The sequence below is a fragment of the Dipodomys spectabilis genome, unplaced genomic scaffold (genome assembly GCF_019054845.1).
Source record: "Dipodomys spectabilis isolate Male_0828 unplaced genomic scaffold, ASM1905484v1 ptg000439l, whole genome shotgun sequence".
Taxonomy (NCBI): domain Eukaryota; kingdom Metazoa; phylum Chordata; class Mammalia; order Rodentia; family Heteromyidae; genus Dipodomys; species Dipodomys spectabilis.
This window is the reverse complement of record NW_024871116.1, coordinates 455,841-479,396: the sequence shown is the minus strand read 5'-3', so window position 1 is coordinate 479,396 and position 23,556 is coordinate 455,841. Positions and strand designations below refer to the sequence as shown.

The following is a 23,556-nucleotide window of genomic DNA, read 5'->3' as shown; positions in this document are numbered from 1 at the left end:
AGACAGGTGCAGGCAGCCGGGGCTCCTCCCTCTCCCCGGCTCTTGCTTATGCTTAGGCCTGAGCAGAAATACCTGGGGACCTAGAAGGGCAGAAGTGGCCTGTCCTGTTCCCTGGACCTCCAGCCCTCCGTGCACCGGTTATTTTTGAGATAGGGTCTCGCCGCTGCTGCAGTGAGGTGCTGGGCCCCCGTGGCCTCCATCCACCGAGGTCCACCGGCAGCGGCGCCGGCTGACCGCCCCTGTCCTCCCTGCAGGCCGTGGAGGAGCTCCTGCACACGCTGGACCTGGAGGCGCAGGCGGTGGCCCTGGGGCCCAGCCAGGTGAGCACAGCCAGCCCCCCGCGGGCAGCGGGGCCCCGCTTCCTGTCCTGACCCGGAGTCACATTCTGCTTTACCAGGTCCGGGTGACAGAACGTGATCTTAACTCTGGGAGATGGCATTTGTTCAAAAGTCCATGTCCAGGGAGTTCAGCAAAAGCTGTGACTTTAGGTGACCTTGACCTTAGATGACCTTTCAAAAGACCTACCAGAAAACCCAAGGAGATGCTCTCCACTCACAACCCCTAGGCATTTTTTTTGCAGTACTGAGAATTGAACTCAGGGCCTGGTGCGCGTGAGGCAGGTGCTCTGCTTCTGTGCTACACCCCCAGCCCATTTTTTTTCGGTTGATCGTGAGGCTTGAACTCTGGGCCTGGGTGCTGTCTCTCAGCTCTTCAGCTCAAGGCGAGCGCTCTACCACTTGAGCCACAGAGCCACTTCCAGTTTTCTAGTGGTTTATTGGAGATGAGAGTCTCACGGGCTTTCCTGCCTGGGCTGGCTTTGAATGGTGATCCTCAGATCTCAGCCTCCTGAGTAGCTAGGATGACAGGCGTGAGCCACCAGCGCCCAGCCCAGCCTGTTTTGCTGTGGTTCTCTTTGACACAGGTTCCTGCTTTTTGCCCCGGAGGGCCTGGTCTTCAATCTTCCTATTTTTAGGCTCCCTATGTAGCCGCGTGACAGGGGCACTCCGTCTCAGCAGCTCTTTCTGTTGAGATGGGGTCTGGTCAGCTTTTTTTCTTTTTCTTTGGCTGATCTGGCCTGGAACGTGCAATCCTCCGATCTCAGCCTCCTTCCTGGGCAGCCGGGTCTCAGGTGTGAGTCTCCAGCTTCGGGGCAGATCCTGCCAAGCTGGGCTTCGCAGGCAGCTGGCGGCTCCACAGGAGAAGAAGGCGCCAGGTCAGAAGGAGGCGCTTGATGGCTGGGCCGTGTGGGAGGAGACATAGGGTCTCATTGCAGGGCTGAGTCCCGAGCAGCTGCCTTTCGTATCTCCCCGATAATTCCCCTTCGCTGGGAGCCTCCTCATCAGTGAGGCTTGGCCGTGACACCCAGCCGTTCTTCTGGAGTGAGGGTTGACATTGGAGCGGGGAGGAGGCCCCGAGAGCCCCTTCTGGCGTAGACAGGGTGGAGAACAGGACCTAAGGGGCAGAGATTGGAAAGACAAAAGTGGACAGGGCAAGGGCTGGAGGCTCTGTCCAAACCCGCCCAGCTCTGGGCTGCTCAGGGAGCACCTTTGCCTGAGCCCCTCCTGGGAGGCTGGGGGAGGGACAGCTCCCGGGAGGCCCCGCCCCCGGCATTGTCTGCCACCCGCCCTGGCCTGCTGGCTTCGGAGCTAAGGTCTTGCTCACTTTTATTATTTCCCCCCCCCCGGGCGAGCCTCCAAAATTGATCCGCCTGTCTCTGCCTCCAGAGCAGCAGCTGGGATTATAGATGTGCACCACCATGCTCGGCCCTCATTGCTCATTCCAGGCCCTGTGGTCCTGAGCTGGGAGAATTGTTCTTCCTCCTCCCAGGCCAGCAGTCCTCAGAGGTGGGTGGGGAGGAACCACCTCAAGCTCCCCGAGACTCAGGGACTGAGAAGCTGAGGGTAGGGCCCAGTACCGCGTGGAGCCAGGCGTCTTCCGGGTGTTTCCTGGTGTGTGTGCAAATCTGAGAAGCAGGGGTTGGACTGTGGCCTCCGTCTCGGGGACAGCAAAACCAGGGCGGTCTTGCCGCCCAACAGCGATCGCAGAGCCAGGAGAGAACGGACGTGTCTGCGCTTCAGGCCTGGGCCGCCCGGGGCTGGAACCCTTCACTCATGCTTCCCGCCTTGCTGGGATGGCCGGCGTGAGGCCCCGCCACGGATGGAGAGGAGGCCTGGAGAGCGCAATCCCCCGACCGGGTGGAGAACAGGGGATGAGGAACAGCAGCTGAGGGACCAAGCTGTGATGCTCCAACCCCAGCCTCCCCCAGTGCTGGGACTACAGGCGTAAGCTACCACACCCGGCTCAGACACAGTCGCTTAGGCATGACTGGACTCAGTATGTCATGGTTGGGAAGAGAACCAGAGAATCCGGTCCCTTCTGGAGTTGTACTGGGTCCTGGTGACTGCCAAGCTAGAGGGTAGGCATCTGTGAAGTGGAGCTACGGACGTCTCTTCCTCCTCCTCCTCCTCCTCCTCCTCCCTTCTCCTCCTCGTCTGGGACTCACTGCCTCCACGGTTAATTGGAAGAAGCATTTGCACGGCGAGATTCTTTCCTACCCATGGACCGCAGCTGCTCCACCAGGCAGACGGGGGCGGCGCGGGCTCCTCGCACCCAGCAGGAGGGGCCCAAATCAAGATAAAAAATAAATAAATGAACCTCGCGGCCTGCAGCTTTTCAGAGACAAACAACCCTCTCTCGGCCGGGTTCCACGGATTTTTTTGTTTCTTACGGTGGGGGTGTGGGGGCCTCCGCTCTGTTTGGGTGCGATAAGCTGAGACTCCCGTGGAGAGCGAAGGATTTAGATTTCTCCGTGCGATCTTCCAGCCCCTGGAGCCTTATCGAGGTTTGTGCCGTGGGCCGTGACATTTATGAAGCGGCCGTGGGCCGGCAGGCACCCCAGCTCTGCAGAAAGGAAAGACAGAGCCCGGCAGTGCGCACCGCGCGGGCTCTGCCGGGCCAGGGCGTCTCCTGTGACCGACGTCGCCGCCGCGGGCTCTGTGTCCATCCACAGCGGCCGGGCGGAGTGTGCCACTGGCTCCTCAGCATTTTGAGCATTGATTTTTTTTAAATCGCAGCTCTGGGGACTCAGCAGCTTGTGAAATTAATGCAGCCATGTTGAACCAGTCTGATGGGTGGCGAGTCCCTTGTGTCCTTTATTTCCACGAGGGTGATTATCCTGGGGGCCCTGCCTGGTTCTGTCCGGTGAAGTGATGCAGACTTGCAAAAGTAGAGCTGACCTCAATTGAGTGTGCACTTGTTTTCATTTTTCTACAAGCACTGAGCACCGAGCACCAAGTACTGAGCGCCAAGCACTGAGAACTAAGCACTGAGTACCAGGCACCAAGCACTGAGCACCAGGCAATGAGCACTGAGCACCAAGAACCAAGCATTAAGCACTTAGTGCCAGGCACTGAGCACCAAGCACTGAACATCTAGCACCAAACACTGAGCGCAGGCTCACAACAAGAGCAACTGAGGACTCCCCATGGTGGAGAATTGAGATGTCCCCTTTGTTCCAGCCAGAACCCAACTGCAGTGGAATCTCAGATGTTTATGTCTGATCGAGGAAGACCTGGAGGCAGTCTCAATTTGTCCCTGATGATGGACCCAGGGTCCTGGGTTCAAGTCTTCCCTGAGTGGATCACCAGTGGGGTGAACTTGAGTCCAGTTCATAACAGATGCCTCGCAGAGGGGCCCTGAAACGTGTCACTCGGGGCGTGGAAGACGGCGTGGAGAGATTTGAGTGCCATGCCACTGCTAGTTACAACTGTGCTTCCACTCGGCGACAGCCAGAAGGGGATGAGGCCTGAGGCTGCCACCGGCCCCTCCAGGCCTGGGTGGGGCTGGGGTGGGAGCGCCTTTGTAACCCCAGGGCCTTCCACGAGATGAGGGTAGTGCCTGCATGTCCAGTGCATGCGTGGTCGGGTTCCAGAATAGAGTAAGTGCTTAATAAACACTTGCCATGACCTAGTACTGCTGTGCAGTCAGATGGAGCCCTCTAGCACCTCTGGAAGAAGGCATGCCTTTGGGTGGACATCTGACAACCACACACACACACACACACACACACACACACACACACTCATACACACGTATGCTCAACTGCAGAAAGTTGTGGCTTGGACAAGTATGGCAGCTCACACCTGTAATCCCAGCTGCCTGCCATGGAGGTGGAGTCGGGGAGATTCGAGTCTGAGACTGTAGAGGAAGAAGTTAGCAAGACCCCATCTCAACCAACAAGTGGCTCATGCCTGGCACCCAAACTGCAGGGCACATGCAGGGAGGAGCACCGAGGCCAGGCTGTCTGAGAAAATCCTTCTCCACGCATCTGTGCCCCCAGCCCCCCGCCCTCCTCACCGGCCGGGGGCAGGCCGGCTTCCCAGGGGCTGTCCGGGCAGTGGCAGACAGGGACAGGGCCACCAGGAGGCCCTGGGGGCTGCCAGCGAAGGTTCTGGAAGCCGCGACCGCCAGGCCCACAGCCCCTCGGAGCCCTGGACGCGGGATTCACGGCAGTGCCCCCTCCCGCAGGTGTTCCTCAAGGCCGGCGTGGTGTCCAGGCTGGAGAAGCGGCGGGAGAAGATGGTGGCTCGCAGCATCGTCCTCTTCCAGGCCGCGTGCCGGGGCTTCCTGTCCCGCCAGGAATTGAAGACGCTGAAGGTACTGCGGGCTCCGATCCCACCCGGGCTCCCGTCCCGTGGGTTGGGAGGGTCTCCCGGGCCACACAGCCAGCAGATGGCCCTGAACTTGGCCTCTGGGGGCTCGGCCACGCCCTCTGGGGATGTCTCCTGTCCCGTCTCTGGGGACTGCATCCTGGAGGCTCAGCCACTGAGGTCCTGGGGCCAAAGGCACTGGAGCCACAGCCCTGGCCCACGCTGGGTCAGCATCTTTGGAGGTCTTCAGAGATGGAGGGAAAAGGGGGTGGCTGTGGCTCACGCCCTGGCTCGCCTGGGGAAAAGCAGGGCCTGCAGGCAGACGCACAGGGTTGCGCGCATGACACCGTGCGTGCAGCACGATCCAGGGGAGGCGAGAACTCGGAGAGAAACAGCCACGCTGGGCGACCCCTGCTCTGGGAGGGATGGCGGTGGGCTCGTGACCCCTCTGCCATCTTCGGCCTCCCTCCCTCCGTCCTTCCTTGTCCCCTCCCTCCCCTCCCCACCTCCCTGCCCGCCTTCCCCGCAGGTCCACCGGCTGGCTGCACGCTGCATCCAGAAGAATGTGGCCGCCTTCCTGGCGGTCAAGGACTGGCCGTGGTGGCAGCTGCTGGCGTCCCTCCGGCCCTTGCTGAGCGCCACGGTGGGGACCGAGCAGCTCCGAGCCAAGGAGGTGAGTCTCGAGGCCGGGCGGGGCCGGGCCGCCCCTCCCTCCTTCCCTGCCACATCTCAGCGCTTGCAACCTGTGTTGGGCACCCCGCACTGTATTGTGGACCTAGAAACACTCAGCCGGCAGCTCTCCACACCCCTTCTTTCTGGATCCTTCCATCAACAGCAGCCCCCTTCCACCAGAACCCCAGCCACCTTTGAGTTTGTGCCTCCTGTTTCTTTTCCCTTTGGTCGGTTGTGGGCTTGCACTCAGGGCCTGGGCGCTGTCCTTGAGCTCTTTTGCTCAAGGCTAGCGCTCTACCACTTGGAGCCACAGCGCCACTTCTGGGTTTCTGGAGGAGGAGGGAAAACTACTCAGGCAGGATCAAGGTTCTGGCCCCACACGGTGGCCGCACGGGCACGGCCAGTGTCACGCTGAGCAACTGCTCTCATCTGAGACTTGCATTCGGCCCCTCAGCTGGGCTGCACAAGTCAGACCTGCGAGAGCAGAGGCGCTGCATCTGAACCCCGGTGTTTGGACCTGGCGAAAGAGAAAGGTGCTGGGCAGGAGTGAGGGTCTTATCTGGGCCCACTGGCCTTATTCCCCGCCGCCATTTTTGTGACATTTATCTCCGTGGACAAGTGGTGATTGTTTGTCTGTGGCATCTGACGTGGCGGTGCGCTCCGTATCCATAGTCCAGAGGAATCCAGCCCCGTTAATAGTCTCTGGCCTTCCCTGCTTGCCTGTGCCACCCCCTTGGAGATTAGCCAAGTGTGTTCCACCGAACTGAGGCCTTGAGCCCCGTGGTCCTCCGAAGCCGGGGCCTGGTGTGGAACGGCGCCTGGCAAGGCATTTGTTTCCATAGGAGGAGCTGAGTGCACTGAGACGGAAGCTGGAGAAATCGGAGAGCTTGAGGAATGAGCTCCGCCAGAGCTCCGACCTGCTACAGAGCAAGGTAACCCCCCTCCCCGGCTCCCAGAGGGGTCCCCGTGTGCGGGAAGGTGACACGGGCTGTGGCCGGTACCCTTAAAGGGCATGCCGGATTCATGCTGTTAGTTTGGAGATGGGAGGGGTTCTCGTGGCCTTGAACCGCGATCCTTCAGATCTCAGCCTCCTGAGAACAGACATGCTCTTGCAAGGTCAAGAACCATTTCTTCGCCAGGGTGGAGCCAGAGGACTCTGATTTCTCCCTCCCCCATCCTCCTCTCCCGAGCCTGCCTACCTCCTCCAGATCCTTACCCTTTCTTATCTATGTTTGGCTTTAAATCACAATGTTATTATTAATATTAGGGTGCTGTACAGAGGGGTTACCATCTCACAAGTCTTGTGTTGGGCAGCGTCACCCCTTCCTTCGCTTCCCCCCAGGTTTCCTCCCCCCCCCCTGCAGGTTACACGGTTCATTTTCCACACAGTGTACCCTGAATACCGTGATGGCACCTGCTCCCCCTCCCTCCCTCCTTTTCTGTCTCCTTACTCTCTGCCCCCCCCCCAAAAAAAAACCCCAAAGCAAACGTGAACGCCATCACCGCCACCAACAAAGCCCATGTTGTCATTTCCTGGAGTTTGTTTTGATAAATAGTATTTAAACTATTCAGAGGAGTTGACACCTCTGGGCTCCTCCCCAAGGGTCTCCTCCTTTAGTGTGACTTCATGTGTGAGTGTGTGTGTGTGTGTGTGTGTGTGTGTGTGTGTGTGTGTGTGTGTGAATGCCTAGAGTCCCGTGCAATTTACGCGCTCTTTGTCTCTCTGACCTTGGCTTCCTTAGCTAAGTGTGATTTGCTCTGGGTCCGTCCATTTCCACACAAATGCCTTCATCTTATTCTTTTTTTTTTATTGTCGGTCGTGGGGCTTGAACTCTGGGCCTGGGCGCTGTCCCTCAGCTCTTCAGCTCAAGGCGAGCGCTCTACCACTTGAGCTACAGCGCCACTTCCAGTTTTCTGGTGGTTTATTGGAGATAGGAGTCTCACGGTCTCTCCTGCCCGGGTTGGCTTTGAACCGCGATCCTCACATCTCAGCCTCCTGAGTAGCTAGGATGACAGGCGTGAGCCACCAGCGCCCGGCTTCATCTTATTCTTTTGAATGCATGAGTGAAATTCTGTGGTGTATGGGTAGCACATTCTCTCATCTGTTTCCATAGCTTGGCCATGGTGAATGCGGGGGGGGGGGGTGGCGGGCAGGGGCAGTGAGCATGGTTGTGCGGGTGGGTTTGTGGTATCCTGGCTTGTGACGTTCTGGGTAGATGGGCCGGAGTGGCAGGGCGGGGCCGTGGGGAAGTTCCATGTGTTGGTTTTTGAGGCCTCCTCCTTTGTAAATGTTAACGAAATCCAACCCACAGATAAGTGGACAGAGCCTGCATGTGTGGCTCAGTGCATCCTCACACGTGCGTGGGGGGGGAGCACCGTCCTCCTGATCCCCCCCCCCCCCGCCCCTCTCCTATCCCCTCCGCTCTGCCCTCTGAGGGCCGGCTGCCCGGCTGACCCCGTGCCCACCCGTGCTCATCGCTGGCTGGATTCCCCTCGTTATCCTGTCCATCTTCTGCTCTTAACAGACGTTTGTGGGGATTTTTCCCCCTAGTTATTCTGAGTTTCTTATGTCTTTATTAGTCTTCAAACTGAACTCTGATGGACATACCTGCTACAAACACCTTTTAGCTTTGTGATTAAGTTGGTTACATATCTATGTATGTATTGTGGCGAATCCTGGGGCTTGAATTCAGGCCTGGACGCTGTCCCTGAGCTCTTTTGCTCTACCCCTTGAGCCGCAGCGCCACTTCTGGTTTGGTGGTTCATTGGAGAGAAGAGTGGCCCAGATGTTCCTGCCCGGGCTGGCTTCGAGCTGCAGCCCTCAGATCTCAGGCTCTCGAGCAGCTGGGATTAGAGGCGTGAGACACTGGCATCTGCCTGAGTTGGGGATTTTTTAATTTTTACTCCTTTCCTCGTTTTCATTAGGGCGTTGTAACCGGTGGACACAAAGGGCTCTGTTGGGACCTGCGTTTCTGGCTTGTGTTTGGGCACACATTTTATAGTTTTTGGTCAGCCCGGCCTCGTTTCTCTGTGTGGTTCCCGTGGGCACCGCCTGACGGTGGCTGGCCTGCTCGGGTCAACTTACCCCCTCCCTTCATCCCTCTCAGAACTTGACGTTGTCTTTCTCCTTCGGTTAGGGGTAGGCAGCAGTTGTGCCGCATCCCACGCCCATTGGCACACGTGCCTGGCAATTTGGTAATTTTTCCCCGTCTTATACCAAGAGATCTTTCTAGCCTTCTCCCTTTGTGGTCCCCTTTGCCTGTAGCACCTCCCATGTATACACTCGGGATGGGGGACCCCCTCTCCCCATCATGGCCTGGCTTCTGGGGGTACAATAAGAATGCTGTTTTCCAAACCTTAGAGTTTCTCCAGGGAGGGCCCCGAGCGGTCCAAGGGCTCCAGACTCCCAACATCACGTCGATGAGCCTGGCGTCCGGTTTCTGGCTTCCACAGCTTGTCGGCTCCACAGTGGGGTTCCATCCCCTCAGTCCACGGCTGCTCAGTGGGGGTTCGAGCGCTCAGTCCACAGTGCCTCGGGCTGGCAGTTTCTCTCCCCGTGTACAGGAATGCATCTCTCCCTGTTGGACGGCAGCTCAGGCAGGGAGTATGCGTGCGGCCCCTTAAGGCTGACTCCAGACTTGATTTGGAGCAAGAGCTTGGGCCGCCCTCATAATAAAATGCACGGCTGGTTGGTAGGGAAGCTCTGGCTCCCTGGAGGCGTCCTCAGCACTAAAGGGAGAAAAGACAAAGCTAGGGGACACGGTGGGGTCCCAGCAGGGTCTGGAGACCCCATCCCTGCTTCCTTAACAACCTGGAGGTACACTGAGGCCAGGAGAGGCCCCGTTCCAGCCAGCTGGCCCTTCCTCCACCTTGAAAGTGGGTGAGTGGCCGGGGCAGGGTCGCCAGTCCCTGCTGCTGACCCCCAGAGTGGAGACTCGGGGTGACCTTAAACTCTTTTCCAACGGAGTCTCAGCACTGCTCAGGGCTACACTGTGACCACTGCCAGGCTGAGAGCAGACAGAATATTCCCCTCCCACGTGCTCTGCACACAGGGGGCCCCTGCAGGGCGGCTCGCCATGGACACCCCTCCTCCGCGTGCCGTGTCTCAGCACGGGGCGAAGCTGGCTGGGAATGGTTCTGAGGCGTGTGGAGAACCGTCCACGGGAGCGCCATTATTGAAAATGATTCAAGTCCTTCTTTGCAAAGGACCGGAGGGGGACCCGGGGAGCTACCACGGAGAGTCTGACTACGTCCACCTGAGTGTGCGAGGTGCGCGGTGTGCAAAGAGGAGTCGTTCCTTCGACCCCTTCCACCTCCCCAGACACCGTCCCCCCATGGGAGCCAGAAAACCATGAGCAGCCGAGATGACAGTGTGTGTTGCCAACTCTGGGTTTGAGAATCTGTGCCTAGAAGAGCTGAGGACAGGGTCTCTCCAACTTGATTAGGAGAGATGCCTGAAGGCAGGGTTTGGCGCACAGTAGGTGCTCGTGTGATGCTGGCTGGGTCCACATTGAAGGCTCAGTGCACAGTAGGTGCTCATGTGTGATGCTGGCTGGGTCCACATTGAAGGGCTTAGTGCATAGTAGGTGCTTGTGTGGCGCTGGCTGGATCCACAATGAAGGGCCCCGCGCACAGTAGGTGCTCATGTGTGATGCTGGCTGGGTCCACATTGAAGGATTTGGTGCACAGTAGGTGCTCATGTGTGATGCTGCCTGGGTCCACATTGAAAGTCTCAGTGCATAGTAGGTGCTCGTGTGTGATGCTGGCTGGGTCCACATTGAAGGGCTCTGTGCACAGTAGGTGCTCATGTGTGATGCTGGCTGGATCCACATTGAAGGACTTGGCGCACAGTAGGTGCTCATGTGTGACGCTGGCTGGGTCCACATTGAAGAGCTTTGCGCACAGTAGGTGTTCATGTGTGATGCTGGCTGGGTCCACATTGAGGGGCTTTGTGCACAGTAGGTGTTCATGTGTAATGCTGGCTGGGTCCACATTGAGGGGCTCTGCGCACAGTAGGTGCTCATGTGTGATGCTGGCTGGGCCCACATTGAAGGGCTTGGCGTATAGTAGGTACTCGTGTGATGCTGCCTGGGCCCACATTGAAGGGCTTGGCGCACAGTAGGTGCTCGTGTGATGCTGGCTGGGTCCACATTGAAGGGCTTGGCGCACAGTAGGTGCTCGTGTGATGCTGCCTGGGCCCACATTGAAGGGCTCTGCGCACAGTAGGTGCTTGTGTGACGCTGGCTGGGTCCACATTGAAGGGCTCCGCGCACAGTAGGTGCTCGTGTGATGCCAGAGCCAGAGGGGGCCCTGTGTGCGCTCAGCACGGTGGGCCGTGGCGAGCCTCCTCGCTCAGGTTCCCGGCTTCCATCCTTCTGGAGACATGGACAGGGAATTCATTCTTGCTTTCTCTCCCCTAGGCCTTGAGAGTCTTCATCCCTAAGGGGAATCCTAGCTATTTCTGTTGATTTCACCCAGAGGGGCCGGGGCAGGCTTCCTGGATTCTCCCAGCTCTGCAAAGCGGGTTCCCCGCCCCCACTCCCATTACACGGTGTTTGTTATTGTTTTCCCCTGAGAGTTCTAGGCGTGGTGCCTTTTTCTCCCCCCCATAGATGGGGCGTCTGGGCCCCCAGCATGGGGAGGGACAAGGGCTTGTGGGGTGCGGGCAGGTCAGGAGGTCCCCCCACGCCCGTCTCTGTTGAAAGCCTGCCATTTCCACCAGTCGCAAGGACTCATGGTCCCGTGGGGCCCAGACTGTGGGTTCCGTGCAACTCGGAATGAACACATTAAATTAATTCTGTGCTCCCCTTGCCCCAGCTCATTAGCACAAATTACATTTCGCACTAATTGGCCGAGGGCGTAGAGAACGAGGTTCCTGTGCTGGAGAGGCGGCTGACTTCGGGGATGGAGGGAGCTGGTGGCCAGCCAGCCTCAGCGATCCTTGAACCTTGCTGCTCAGTGCCGGTGGGGCTGCTGAGGGCAGGCTTCCGGCCTCGGCCCCCAGATCGGCTCACAGGATCCCCAGGTCATCTACGTGCATACGTGTATGTGCCGGTGCTGGGTCCTGAGTTTAGAGCTTCACGCTCTCTCCTTAGCTTTTTCCCTCCAGGCTGGTGCTGGGCCACTTGAGCCACACCTCCACTTCCGGCTTTTTGGTGGTTAATTGGAGCGAAGAGGCTGGCTTCAAACCACAGTCCTTCAATCTCAGCCTCCTGAGTAGCTAGGATGCAAGGTGTGAGCCACTAGTGCCCAGCTGATAGCCATACTTTTATAGTGCATGCACAGCAAAATGATTGCAACATGGAAGCAAATTAAACCCAACATCTTCTATCTGATTCCTCTCTCGTGAGCGTGTGCGCTCTCTTTCTTTCTCTCTATGTTGATCCTGGGGCTTAAACTCAGGGCCTGGGGGCTGTCCCTGAGCCTCTTTTTACTCCAGGCTAGCATTTTTGAGTGGTTCATTGGAGTCTCACAGGAACTCTTCTGCCCAGGTTGGCTTTGAACCGCAATCCTCAGATCTCAGTCTCCTGAGTAGCTGGGATGACAGGTGTGAGCCAGTGCTCCTTTTCTTCTGAAACTCTTTCTCTTTCCTTTTTCTCCCTTTCCCTCCCTTCTGTCATCAGATAAGCATCATGTTTACACCCACACAGGGGCGTAAACATCCATGCAGAAGCCAGGGGCATCCTGACTCCTCTGAACACAGGGGTCACGTTGGTGGCTGAGCCTGGGGTCATCCAGGGGACGTGTAGGTGAGGGAAGAACTGTTGGGGGTCCCCCGTGGCGACGCTGATCACCCCCTCTCCCGCCCCAGATTGCAGACTTGACGGCAGAGCTGGCCGACGAGCGCTTCAGAGGTGACGTCGCGTGCCAGGCTCTGGAGAGTGAGCGGGCAGAGCGGCTGCAGGCCTTCCGCCAGGTCCAGGAGCTCAAGGTGAGGCCCACGGTGTCCAGACGACAGGGCGTGTGGGGGCGTGGCCGGCCCAGGGCCCGAGTGCCCTGCGCACAGGTAGTCGGCCTCAAGGTGCCAGGAGACAGCGTGGAGGCGTGGTGGGAAGGGCTGGTGCGAGGTGGGGAGGGACTGTGGGTGAGGATTGTGCAGCGTGTGGGAAGCACCCCTCATCTTGGAGACTGAGTCAGGAAGGTGCTGGTGACCAATCTCAGAGCTAGGTTGACCAGCCATGACTTCCAACCAACTGCGTTTTGCATGTTCCATTCTGTTTTCTTTTTTCAGTTGTGGGACTTGAACTCAGGGCCTGGGCGCTGTCCCTGAGACTTTATGCTCCAGGCTGGCGCCCTACCACTTTGAGTCACAGCTCTACTTCTGATTTGTTGATGGTAAACTGGAGCTAAGTGTCTCACGGCCTTTCCTACCCAGGCTGGCTTCAAATGGAGATCCTCAGATCTCAGCCTCCTGAGGCGCTGAGGATTACAGATGTGAGCCTCTGGTGCCTGGCTTATTTATTGTTTCTAGCACCCAGGGCACAGCCACACCTTTATAGAGAAAGGAGGTTTGTTGAACTCCGTTTGGAGGATGACCACACAGTGATGTTGATTTTGCTTCCGGGGAGGGCCTGACTTGGCTGGTAACAAGATGGAGGTAGAGGCAGGAAGAGAGACGCACGCTGCCCAGGCCGGGCCAGAGCGGAGCAGGGGGCTCAGCCCCGCCGCCTTCCTTCACCGGCTCATGCAAGAACTCACTACAAGAACGACCCGTAGTTCCTTCTGAGGACGGGCTTCCCATGACCCGAGAGGTCACTACCACACTGAAGACCAGTTTCCCAACACACACACACACACACACACACACACTCCAAGCATGTGCAGACCCAGGCACCTTTTCCTGCAGAGCAAGTGTGAGCAAGTGCAGAAGAGTTTGGGAGACGTGGAGAAGCGTCTGGAAGAAGCAGAGCACAAGGTGCAGCTGAGCGACTTGGAGCGCAAGCCCGCCGGAAGTGGTGAGCACCTGGGGCCCTGCAGGTTGGAGGCTGGTAGGCAAAACTGTCTTCATTCATTCATTCATTCATTTCCTCACAGGTGCACACTGAGTGCTTATGGGGGACTGGGGGGCTGGCACCCTGCTTTTCCCTGGCAGTACAAGGCAGGCTACAAGTGGCCCCTGTAATGGGTCTTCTGTGGGGTGGGAACCATAGGATGCAAAAGAAAAGGTCTAAAAACTTAGTGACTGTGTATGACTTTTATGAGGGCATTAGAACTTTAGGGGGATATTATTTTATGAGGATATTAGAAATCAAGCGGATGAGGCCACTCTTAGCTGAGGGCGAGCAAGCTATAGAAATCTAGTTGCAGGGGCTGGGAAGGTGGGTCAGCGGTAGAGTGCTTGCCTTGCATGCCTGAGGCCCTGGGTTCGATTCCTCAAGCACCACATAAGCAAAAAGAAAAAAGCCGGAAGTGGCACTGTGGCTCAAGTGGTAGAGTGCTAGCCTTGAGCTGAAGAGCTGAGGGACAGCGCCCAGGCCCAGAGTTCAGGCCCCACAACCGGATCCCCCCCCCAAAAAAAAGAAATCTAGTTGCATCTCCAGATCTGAATTTTTTTTTCCTTTTTTTTTTTCTTGGCCTGGCCTGAGCCTCTTCATGCTCAGGGCTAGCTAGCACTCTATCACTTGATAGAGCCACTTCCAGCTTTTTTTGAGTAGTTTATTGGAGATCAGAGTCCTCTGGGAATTTTCCTGCCTGGGCTGGCTTCGAATCATGATTCTCAGATTTCAGCCTCCTGAGTAGCTAGGATTACAGGCTTGAGCCACCCGTGTCCAAGTGAATCTACTTGTGTGTGTGTGTGTGTGTGTGTGTGTGTGTGTGTGTGTGTGTGTGTGGTGTGTTTGTTTGTATGTGTGCCAGTCCTAGGGCTTGAACTCAGAGCCTGAATGCTCAAAGCTAGTGTTCTACCACTTGGGGAGAGCAACTCCACTTCTAGATTTTTGCTGGTTCATTGGAGATAAGAGTCTAACAGACTTTCCTGCTCACACTGGCTTTGAACTATGACCCTCAGATCTCAGCCTCCTCGGTAGCTAGGATTTCAGGCATGAACCAACAGCGCCCTGCTTCGATTCTTGACTCTACCTCTTATTGGATGGGTGTGGGGGGCGGTTCCGGGGACAGGCAGTGCTGGGCCTCAGTTTCCCCTCTTTCCAATGGATACTCACAGCTGGTTGGCCGGACGTGTTTCACCACCAAATAGCTGCGGGCTGCTGTGTTGTCATGATCACGAGAGATAACAGGTCACCGCCTAGGGACAGACACAGTGATTGTCCCCAGTTCGTAGACGGGGCTAAGTGGCTCCCAGAGTGAGAAGACTGTGCTTGTCCAGGGATCGCTGTGCTACCGCTGTCCGTTTCTGGGCAGCAGTTTCTGGGCATACCCCACTTCCACACCCCCCAGGGCCTCGGCTCTCCCGGCTGCCTGGTGCCGTGACATCTTTGTCAACTTTGCCATTGTGCCTCCCGCTCTCCCCACTCACGGAATCTAGTGAGGAGAATGGCGATGTCAGTGTCTATCAGACGCTGGCAGCAGCACCTGCACCACTGAGATGTCGGGGACACTTACGAGCACTCAGTCAGGAGTCTGAAGAGAAGAGACAAGACAACGGCTTTCCACAGCCTCGTGCCACGTGGGTCCTGATAACCCTCGGGGCACACATTAACCACGCGTCTACTTACCAGGGCTTGCATTTGCAGGCTTGAGAGTCTCTGATACGGGCCACCCCGCTCCTGACTAGCCCGGTCTCAGTCTGACAGACTCACATGTAAAGGACATCCCGGGGTCAATTCAATGTGGAAGGAAGGCCGCCGAGATGGGGCAGCACGCTTCCTCCAGAATGCATTAGTTACCTGGCTCAACAACCATCCATCCATTATCCTACCCATCCACCCACCCACCCATCCATTATCCATCCATCCATCCATCCACCCACCACCCATCCATCAATACATCCATCTACATTTCCACCTGTACATCTATCTACCCTTCCCATCCACCCATCCACCCACTCATAAATCTACTCACCCACCCTTTCCATCCACCCACCCACCCACCCATCCATCCATCTATCCATCTACCCTCCCATCTACCCACCCATCCATCCATCCATACTTGAGTACACCAATACATATACCCATCCACCCATCCACCCACCCACCCACTCATCCATCCATTTGTCCATCTGTCTATCCACCCATCGATCCAGCTCTACTTTAGGCTTACATTCCAGGGAGCCAATGCAAAAATATGTTGTTGTTGTTGTTTAATTAAGACATTAATACATACTTATTATAGAAAATTTCCAGAAGAGAGGAAAGTTGCAAGAAGCAGTAAAACACTTCAATCATCTCACTGCAGTGTCACCACACTGGCCTATATGGCTCCAGCTGCAGTATTAATTATGAAGAGCCTGGAGCTGATGATGAGGGCTCATTTCTGCACACAGCCCTGAGCTGGGTGTTGGGGTGACAGAACTAGTTGGGCTCTTTTGCATGGCTGATATGGACACTGCAGAAAGCCAGGCAAAGGGAGACAGGGTAACCTGGGGAGCGATGGCACATGCCGGCCCCGAGTGGCATTCTGGACATGGAGGTCGGGGTAGGCCAGGCCTTGAAGGTGGAGAGCAGCCACCCCCCCCTGCTGTGGGCTCAGGACACACACTCTGCTTGGCACAACACCAGGGTGTGGGCAGCACACAAGTGGCTCCTGCTGCTCCCTGCCACCCTGCACTGCCTCTCCAAGACCTTGATCGCATTCATCTCCCATTCCATCCATCTGTCCACCATCCTTCTATCCAGCCATCTCTCCAATCATCCATCCATCCATTCATCCATCCACCCATTCATCTACCCAGCCAACATCGAGCCGTCACCCACTCATTCATCATCTGCTCAACCCACTGCTCATCCATCCATCCATCCATCCACCACCCATCCATCCATCTGTGCATCCATTCACCTTCCCATCCATCCACCCATCTATCCACCCATCCATCCATCCATCTACCCATCCATCCACCCTTCATTCATTTTCTATCCATCCGTCCATCTATCTATCTGCTGTCCATCCACCCATCCATCCACCACCCATTCATTTACCCATTCATGTGCCATTCATCCAGCTGCCATCCATCCGTCCATCCATCTGTCTGCTATCCATCCATCAGTGAACCCGCCTTCTCATATAACCTAGCATTCATCCTTCTACCATTCCACAAACCAATCAAAATACCACCTGTTAATTTTTCCATTCTACCATCCATTTAACCGTCACCTCTCCTTTCATCGCTATCTATTCTGTGAAGATTATTGAAAACTTATTATATGCTAGTTATCATATTACCAAGCAAGGTTGTTGTTGAGCTTGTTTTTAGCTTTCTATAAGTGTTCCTATGAGAGCCCTGCTCATGCTGGAGTCCAGCTGTCTTTTCCAGGTTTGTCTTCCGCTCCTTGAGGTGGGTGGCAATGACTTCCTGTTCATTTCATTGTCCTTTTGTGCCTGGTCAAAGCACTTGAGAGGATGGAAGTAAAAGAAAGGAATGCCTGTATAGATATAGCTGGATGGTAGATTGATGGATCATTGATGGGAGGATGGATGAGTGAATGGATGGTAGATAGTGGATGTATAGACAGGCAGAAGATGAATGGGAGGATGGGTGTATGTATAATAGAAAGATGGGAGAGTGGGTAGGTAGATAGGTGGATGAATGGATGGATGGATGGATGAGTGGGTGGATGGTGGATGTATGTATTCATGGATAGATGGGTGGGTGGGTAGGTGGATGAGTGTATGGATGGATGGATGGATGGATGGGTAGGTAGGTGGATGGATGGGTAGGTAGGTGGATGGATGGATGAATGAATGGATGGATGGGTGGAAGGATGGATGGGTAGGTAGGTGGATGGATGGATGGATGGATGGATGGATGGATGGATGGATGGATGGATGGGTAGTAGGTGGATGGATGGATGGATGGATGGATGGATGGGTAGAAGGATGGATGTATGGGTGGAAGGATGAATGCATGGGTGGATGGGTAGGTACATGTGCGGATGGATAGGTGCATGTGTGAATGGTAGATGGATGGATTCAGGGCACATGGAGAGGAGGGATAATAGTTGAAGAAATAGACTATACTCTCAACTATCCACTTGGGGGATCATTTTTACGACTCTGTAACTTACGTTGTATAATTTTATTATTTAGATGGTTAAAAAAAAAAAAAAGATATTATGGGTCTGGGAAGGTGGCTTAGCAGTAGAGCGCTTGCCTAGCATGCACGAAGCCCTGGGTTTGATTCCTCAGTACCACATACACAGAAAAAGCCAGAAGTGGCGCTGTGGCTCAAGTGGTGCCCAGGCCCTGAGTTCAAGCCCCAGGACTGGCAAAAAAAAAAAAAAAAGAAAAGACATTATAACCCGTTTTTCTACTTAGCTAAATAGTTTTAATTAAACCATCGAGTCCTATGTTTTTTTTTTTGTGGGGTTGGGGGAGGAGGATTCTTTCAAAATTGAGGGATTTTAGTGCTCACATTACCTCTAGGAGACATCCCATAATGAGCTTTGCTGTGAATTGGTAGATCCTTGTTCTGCTTGTGCATGTCTGTGCTAGTTTCATCAGCAGTTAATGATAACATGCTGTATGACAAAATGAAGATGTATAGATCTATCTATATCTATCTATCTATCTATCTATCTATCTATCTATCTATCTATCTATCTATCTATCTATCTGTCTGTCTGTCTGTCTGTCTGTCTGACTACTGGGGTTTGAACTCAGAGTTCTGTGGTTGCGAGGCTCTATTGCTTGGTCCACACACCCAACCCTTTTTTGCTCCTGTGTGTTTAAGGTAAGGTCTCAGCATTTACCCTGGACTGGCCTGGACTGCGATCCCTCTATTTATACTTCTTGACACAGCTAGGGTGAGAGGCAAACCCACCCCATCCAGCTATTGGTTGATGTGGGGTGTTGTGAACATTTATCATGGTTTGGCTCAGAACTGCGATCCTCCCGATTTTAGCCTCTTGAGTAATAGTAGTAGTAGGGTTACTGGCAGCAGCCACCACTATACCTAGCCAGAAGGATAATCTTTTGCCCGATGGTTTTGCTTCATTCACCGGGCAATTGGCAAATGTCGGTCGGTGAGAGTGGAGACTCTTCTGTGTCCAGGAAACTCTTCTCCAGGATATTGAGCAACTACAGAGCAGGTGACTGCCCGTAGGAGCATGGACTTCCTTTCGAATCAAGGAGGAGACAGTTCTCCTGTTGAGCCAGTTGAAGAGTAGCAGCCAGTTGAGAACTTGAGACAGTGGGAAGGCAATCAGGAGGGGCTGCCTGGAGGAGGAATTCCTTCACCTGTGGAGTTAACGCCTAGTTTCTCAGCCTGATGTCCAAAGATGAAGGTTCCAGGGGTCTTGGAGTGTTGAGAAATGGCCTGCGGAAATCAGGAAAGTGAGAGATGGTCTCCCCCCTCCTCCTCTTGCTTTGCACTCACTCGGCCCCCTGTCTCGCCCCCTCCCCCCTTCCTGTCCCCTCCCCTCCCCTCCCTCCAGCGGATGAGTGGCAGATGCGTCTAGACTGTGCTCAGATAGAGAATGACTTCCTCAGAAAGCGGCTTCAGCAGTGTGAGGAGAGGCTGGACTCAGAGCTAGCATCCAAGAAGGAGCTGGAGCAGAAGGTGAGATCAGGGGTGTGTGGGGGGGGTGGGCAGAGGGGGGGGAGGAACGCTCACCCACCCACCACTTGAGCCACGGCTCCACTTCCGGCTTTTGCTGGTTTACTGGAGATAAGAGCGTCTCAGACTCCCCGGCCCAGGCTGGCTTTGAGACTCCAGCCTCAGATCTCAGCCTCCTGAGAGGCTAGGATGACAGGCGCGGGGCACCCAGTGCGGGGCACACCCGCTTTTCTTCTTTCCTCTTCTAAAAAATGTCTGCTTCGTTGTCACCACTGGACCTTTGCATGTGCTGTGTGTGCTTCCAAGAATGCGTCTTGTCTGTCTCCCCTGCCTAGGTGTCTCTGTCTGTGTTTAAACTTCAGCCTTAACGTCACGCTGGAAAAATCTTTGTTAACACAGCTTGGTCTGAGGGTCTCCAATAGCGATGATCGTGCTGTACTGTAATTATCTGTTGGCTTGGGGTGGGGAGGGGCTCTGATCTCTGATCTGCCCGTGGTCCGATTGTGCGGTCAGTGTGAACGCACCGCTTCATTCAGAGATGAAGACCTCCCATGAGAGCCCAGACTCACTGAGAATGGTGACGGCTTTAATGGCCGCTTCCCAAACAGCCCCACCCTGGGGCTTCTCCAGAGAGATGGGGGCGGTGGGGGGAGCGTAGACCCGCCCGGGAGGGAGAGGAGTTGGGGAGCAGCTCTGGTCTTTAATAACACGTGACAGAGTTGGGGCGGCATCTCCCTGAGGAAGGGGGGAATATTCATGCCACATTAAAAAGTCATAAAACCACGACCTTCTTCGAGCGGTGGGACGGAGGAGAAAAAACATCCCATTTGCCTTCAAAACACCGCGTTGAGAATTACAGGCATCATTAACTTCCAGCTTGGCTTATTTAAAGCAGTGCTTTAATGAGGCCATTCCTTCAGAACCAGTATGCTGAGTTGCCGTCTTCCCCAGATCCAAACTAGGGCACTCGGGAAGGAGGGAGTGTCCTGTCTGTCTGTCTGTTTGTCCAGGGCTAGTGTGTGCCCAGAAGTGGCCTGTCTGTCTGACCAAGGCCGTGTGTGTACCTAGGTCCTGTGGTCCACGTGAACTCCCATTGGCTGCTTTTACCCAGGGCCCCGCCCCCTGGGTTTCCTGATGGGTTGGTAGATGTGTCCTTCTGGTGGCCTCATGGCTGTCTTTGCACGTGGTACCTCCTCAGATGACAGCAGCTGAGGGCGACTGGAAGAGGACCTTCTAGTCTAGTCGAAGCAGGAGCTTGGCTGATGGGTGATGCTGATAGGGTGGCCTTGATCACCACCTGATCTCCGAGCAGCTGTAAGGCTCAGAGAGGCAGATTCTCAGAAGTCACACACACACACACACACACACACACACACACACACAATCATGAGGACAGAGTCTGCAGGACGGAGGACGTGGCTCAAGTGGTAGAGCACCTGCTTAGCAAGTACAAAGCCCTGAGTTCAAACCGGGTACTGCCAACACACAATAAATGAATAAGTGAATGAATGAATGGGTAAAAGGCAAGATCCATGGAGCAGAGGGTGAGGTATCCAGGCTGGTGTGGCTGGAGGAAGCGAGGCCCTGTTTCCTTTAGGGCTGTGGCCTAACCCAGCCACATCCTCAAAATGGCGGCTCCACAAAACGACGCCCTTTGAACCTGGCTGTCCCCTCTCTGTGTCCCGCAGCTCGGGGAGCTGCAGAGTGCGTACGAGGAGGCCAAGAAGACAGCTCAGCAGCTGAAGAGGAGGTGCCACCACCTGACCTGGGACCTGGACGATGCCCGGGTCCTGCTGGAGAACCAGCAAAGCCGGAACCACGAGCTGGAGAAGAAGCAGAAGAAGTGAGCCTGGGCTGGGCCAGCAGGGTGGGCTGAGCCGGCGCTGGGGGGCGGGGGAAAGACTTGAGAGGCCCTGGATCATTTTCCCAACCTCCCTGGCTTCTGTCATGACTCCTTTCCCACAGGGTGTGACCCCTCATTCTGCTCCATTCCCCCCTTTCCCGAACACATTCTGCATTCTTTATTTTGGGTCAGTCGTGGGGCTTGAACTCTGGGCCTGAGCTCTTTTGCTCAAGGCGAGGGTTCTACTACTTTGAGCCACAGCTCCACTTCCCGGTTTTCTGGTGGCTCACTGGAGATGAGAGTCTCACGGACTTTCCTGCCTGGGCTGGCTTTGAACCGCGATCCTCAGATCTCAGCCTGCTGAGTAAACTAGGAGGAGAGGCGTGAGCCACCGGCGCCCGGCTGCATTCTGCATCCTTGTAAAAGCATCTGCTCTAAATTCAAGTTTGAAATGACTTTTCTCTTGCCCACCCTTAGCGTTGCTCCCCAAATGGCCATGATCTGGGAGAACACCCCCCCCCGCCCCGCATCTCCCTTTGTGGAGAGTCTGTGGTGGAGGGTGGAGACAGGGTCCGCGGGGAATCCAGGTGTCTCCGGACACTCCAGGGCTCAGGTCCCAGCTGGGCCTCTCTCTACCCGTGTGTCCCGAGAGGGTTGCATTCACCCCTCTCGCGGCCTCTGGTCCCCGCGTGGGGCTGGGGTGCAGGCGTGCGTTGGTGCCCAGATCTGTGCCCAGCAGCTGCTGCGTGCACATGGCCTGAGCTCTGGTGTCGCCCCCGTATGAGGAGGGAGGCAGAGGAGGGAGGAGGACGCCTAACGTGGACCCCCCCGCCTCCGCTGTAGGGTTTGGACTCTCCTTCCCCATGGGCGGTTCTGGCAGTCCGTGCAACCTTGAGTCCAACTCCAACTGGTTTGGGGTTTGCTTTCTGGTGGGGCCGCTGCCTAAGTGTAGATATTGGGGAATGGAGTTTCCTGGGGAGAAGTCCTCCCTCAGCAGCTGTGGGTGTGACCCTGGCTCCTTGGGGGGGAGGGGGGAGGAGGGAAGGGCTGGGAGGGGTATGCACCGGTGTGCAGCGACCCTGCTTTAAGCAGAAGTCAGCAAGGTGAACGCTGCCTCTTTTAGAACAGGGAGGATGAAACCACAGAGAGCCAGTTCTGTGGAGGGCCAAGAGGTGGTTTTTTCCAGGTGTAGAGGGGACACAGGTAGACTCGCATTCCACGGTGGGGATGTGGCAGGGTGGGGAAGGGAGGAGTAGGGGTCACAGATTACCCCCCCCCCTGCAGTGGATATTCTGTCCTTGATCCCTGAGCTTTCCTGAGCTGGCTTCCTCTTCTGGAGATGGGGTGGGAGGTGTGGGGGGGGAAGAGACCCATTGGAGTATTGTTAGCTGGTCTGCCCAAATGCAAGGGGTTTGCTCTTCTTCTTTTTTCCGCTCTGTTTCCCTTTCCATCTCTTTCTGGGTCCTGCAGATAAACATCATCACACCGGGGAAGTTTGGTTGGCTCTTTCTTGGCCACGCGCTGTGTGATCTTGGTAAAATGACAGAGCTTCTCTGGCCCACAGGATGACTTGAATGTGTGACCCTCACAGGCCACGACAGACCGGGGTTCTGACAGAGCCTCGCGGTGACAGGACAGGGGTGTGCTCTGACGTGCCCAGGATTCTCCTGGCGGGGGCCCTCTGGGTCCTCAAATGTGGGTTCCATTCTTGTTTTAGAATTTCAACTTCTCTGTGGGTTGTGGGGGGAGCCTCTAGACTTTGTGCAATTAGAAACCATCTCTTTGGTTTTACTTCAACTCCTTGGGCAGAATTCTTATCCCAAGGACTTGGGGGCTGCCCTGAGAAGGATCCCCTCCCTCCCTCCCTCCCTCCCTTCCCTTCTCTTCCTCTCCCTTCCCTTCCTTTCTATTCCATTCATTCATCCTTCTTTCTATCCATCTACCTAACCATCTACCCATCATCCATCCATTCTTCATCCATCCATCCAAATATCCATCCACCCATCCATTTCCCTCCCTCCCTCCCTCCTTCTTTCCTTCTTTCCTTCCTTCCCTCCTTCCTTCCTTCCTTCCTTCCTTCCTTCCTTCCTTCCTTCCTTCCTTCCTTCCTTCCTTCCTTCCTTCCTTCCATGGTGCTGGGCCTTGCCCTTGCCCCTGCCTGGGCCAGTCCCCTGCCATCTCTTGGCACCTGCATTTCTTGTCACCTCACCCCCCTCCGTCCCCCACTGTTGGCTGACTGTGGGTGGACTCTCTGTGTTTCCGGGGGGCTCTGCAATCTGGTAGGGGTCCACAGGCACGCAGGAGGGCCAGCCAGAGGAGGCTGTCTGGGCTGAGTCTCTGGGCAGGGCAGTGGGGGAACCACCCGGCCCCCCTGCCTGGCACCAGGCTCTGGTGAGGCCTGGCTGCATGTTCTGACTGGGGCTGGGCTGCTGCCTCAATCCCTGCCCCAGCTTCCAAGTGTACGGGGCCCAGAATGGTCCCTGGGGAGCTGGCTCCTCATTGCCATGGTTACCCAGGCGTGGGTCCCAAAGCGCCATTCCTAGGGCGGACGGAGCTCCATGTGGAGCCTGTGGCGCCCTCCACGGTACGCTCCGTGACTCCCACATTCTGGCCCCAGGGCCCCAGGCTGCCCTTGGTTTTGAGTGTGTGTGTGTGTGTGTGCGTGCGCGCGCGCCTTGGGCAATTAGTTGTTCTATGTGTTCTTGAGCCTGTGCTCCGTGGGA

General features: G+C 55.9%; 1 protein-coding gene across 1 annotated transcript in view; it reads left to right on the top strand.

Moving 5' to 3' along the window:
- Myo18b (myosin XVIIIB) overlaps positions 1-23,556 on the top strand; it is a 121,937-nt gene that overhangs the window by 32,321 nt on the left and 66,060 nt on the right. The window contains exons 21-28 of the mRNA XM_042668491.1: positions 255-320; positions 4,528-4,656; positions 5,179-5,322; positions 6,164-6,253; positions 12,133-12,252; positions 13,168-13,276; positions 18,869-18,993; positions 20,679-20,833. Of these exons, the coding sequence (XP_042524425.1) occupies positions 255-320; positions 4,528-4,656; positions 5,179-5,322; positions 6,164-6,253; positions 12,133-12,252; positions 13,168-13,276; positions 18,869-18,993; positions 20,679-20,833 (938 nt within the window). The remainder of the gene's footprint in view (positions 1-254; positions 321-4,527; positions 4,657-5,178; positions 5,323-6,163; positions 6,254-12,132; positions 12,253-13,167; positions 13,277-18,868; positions 18,994-20,678; positions 20,834-23,556) is intronic.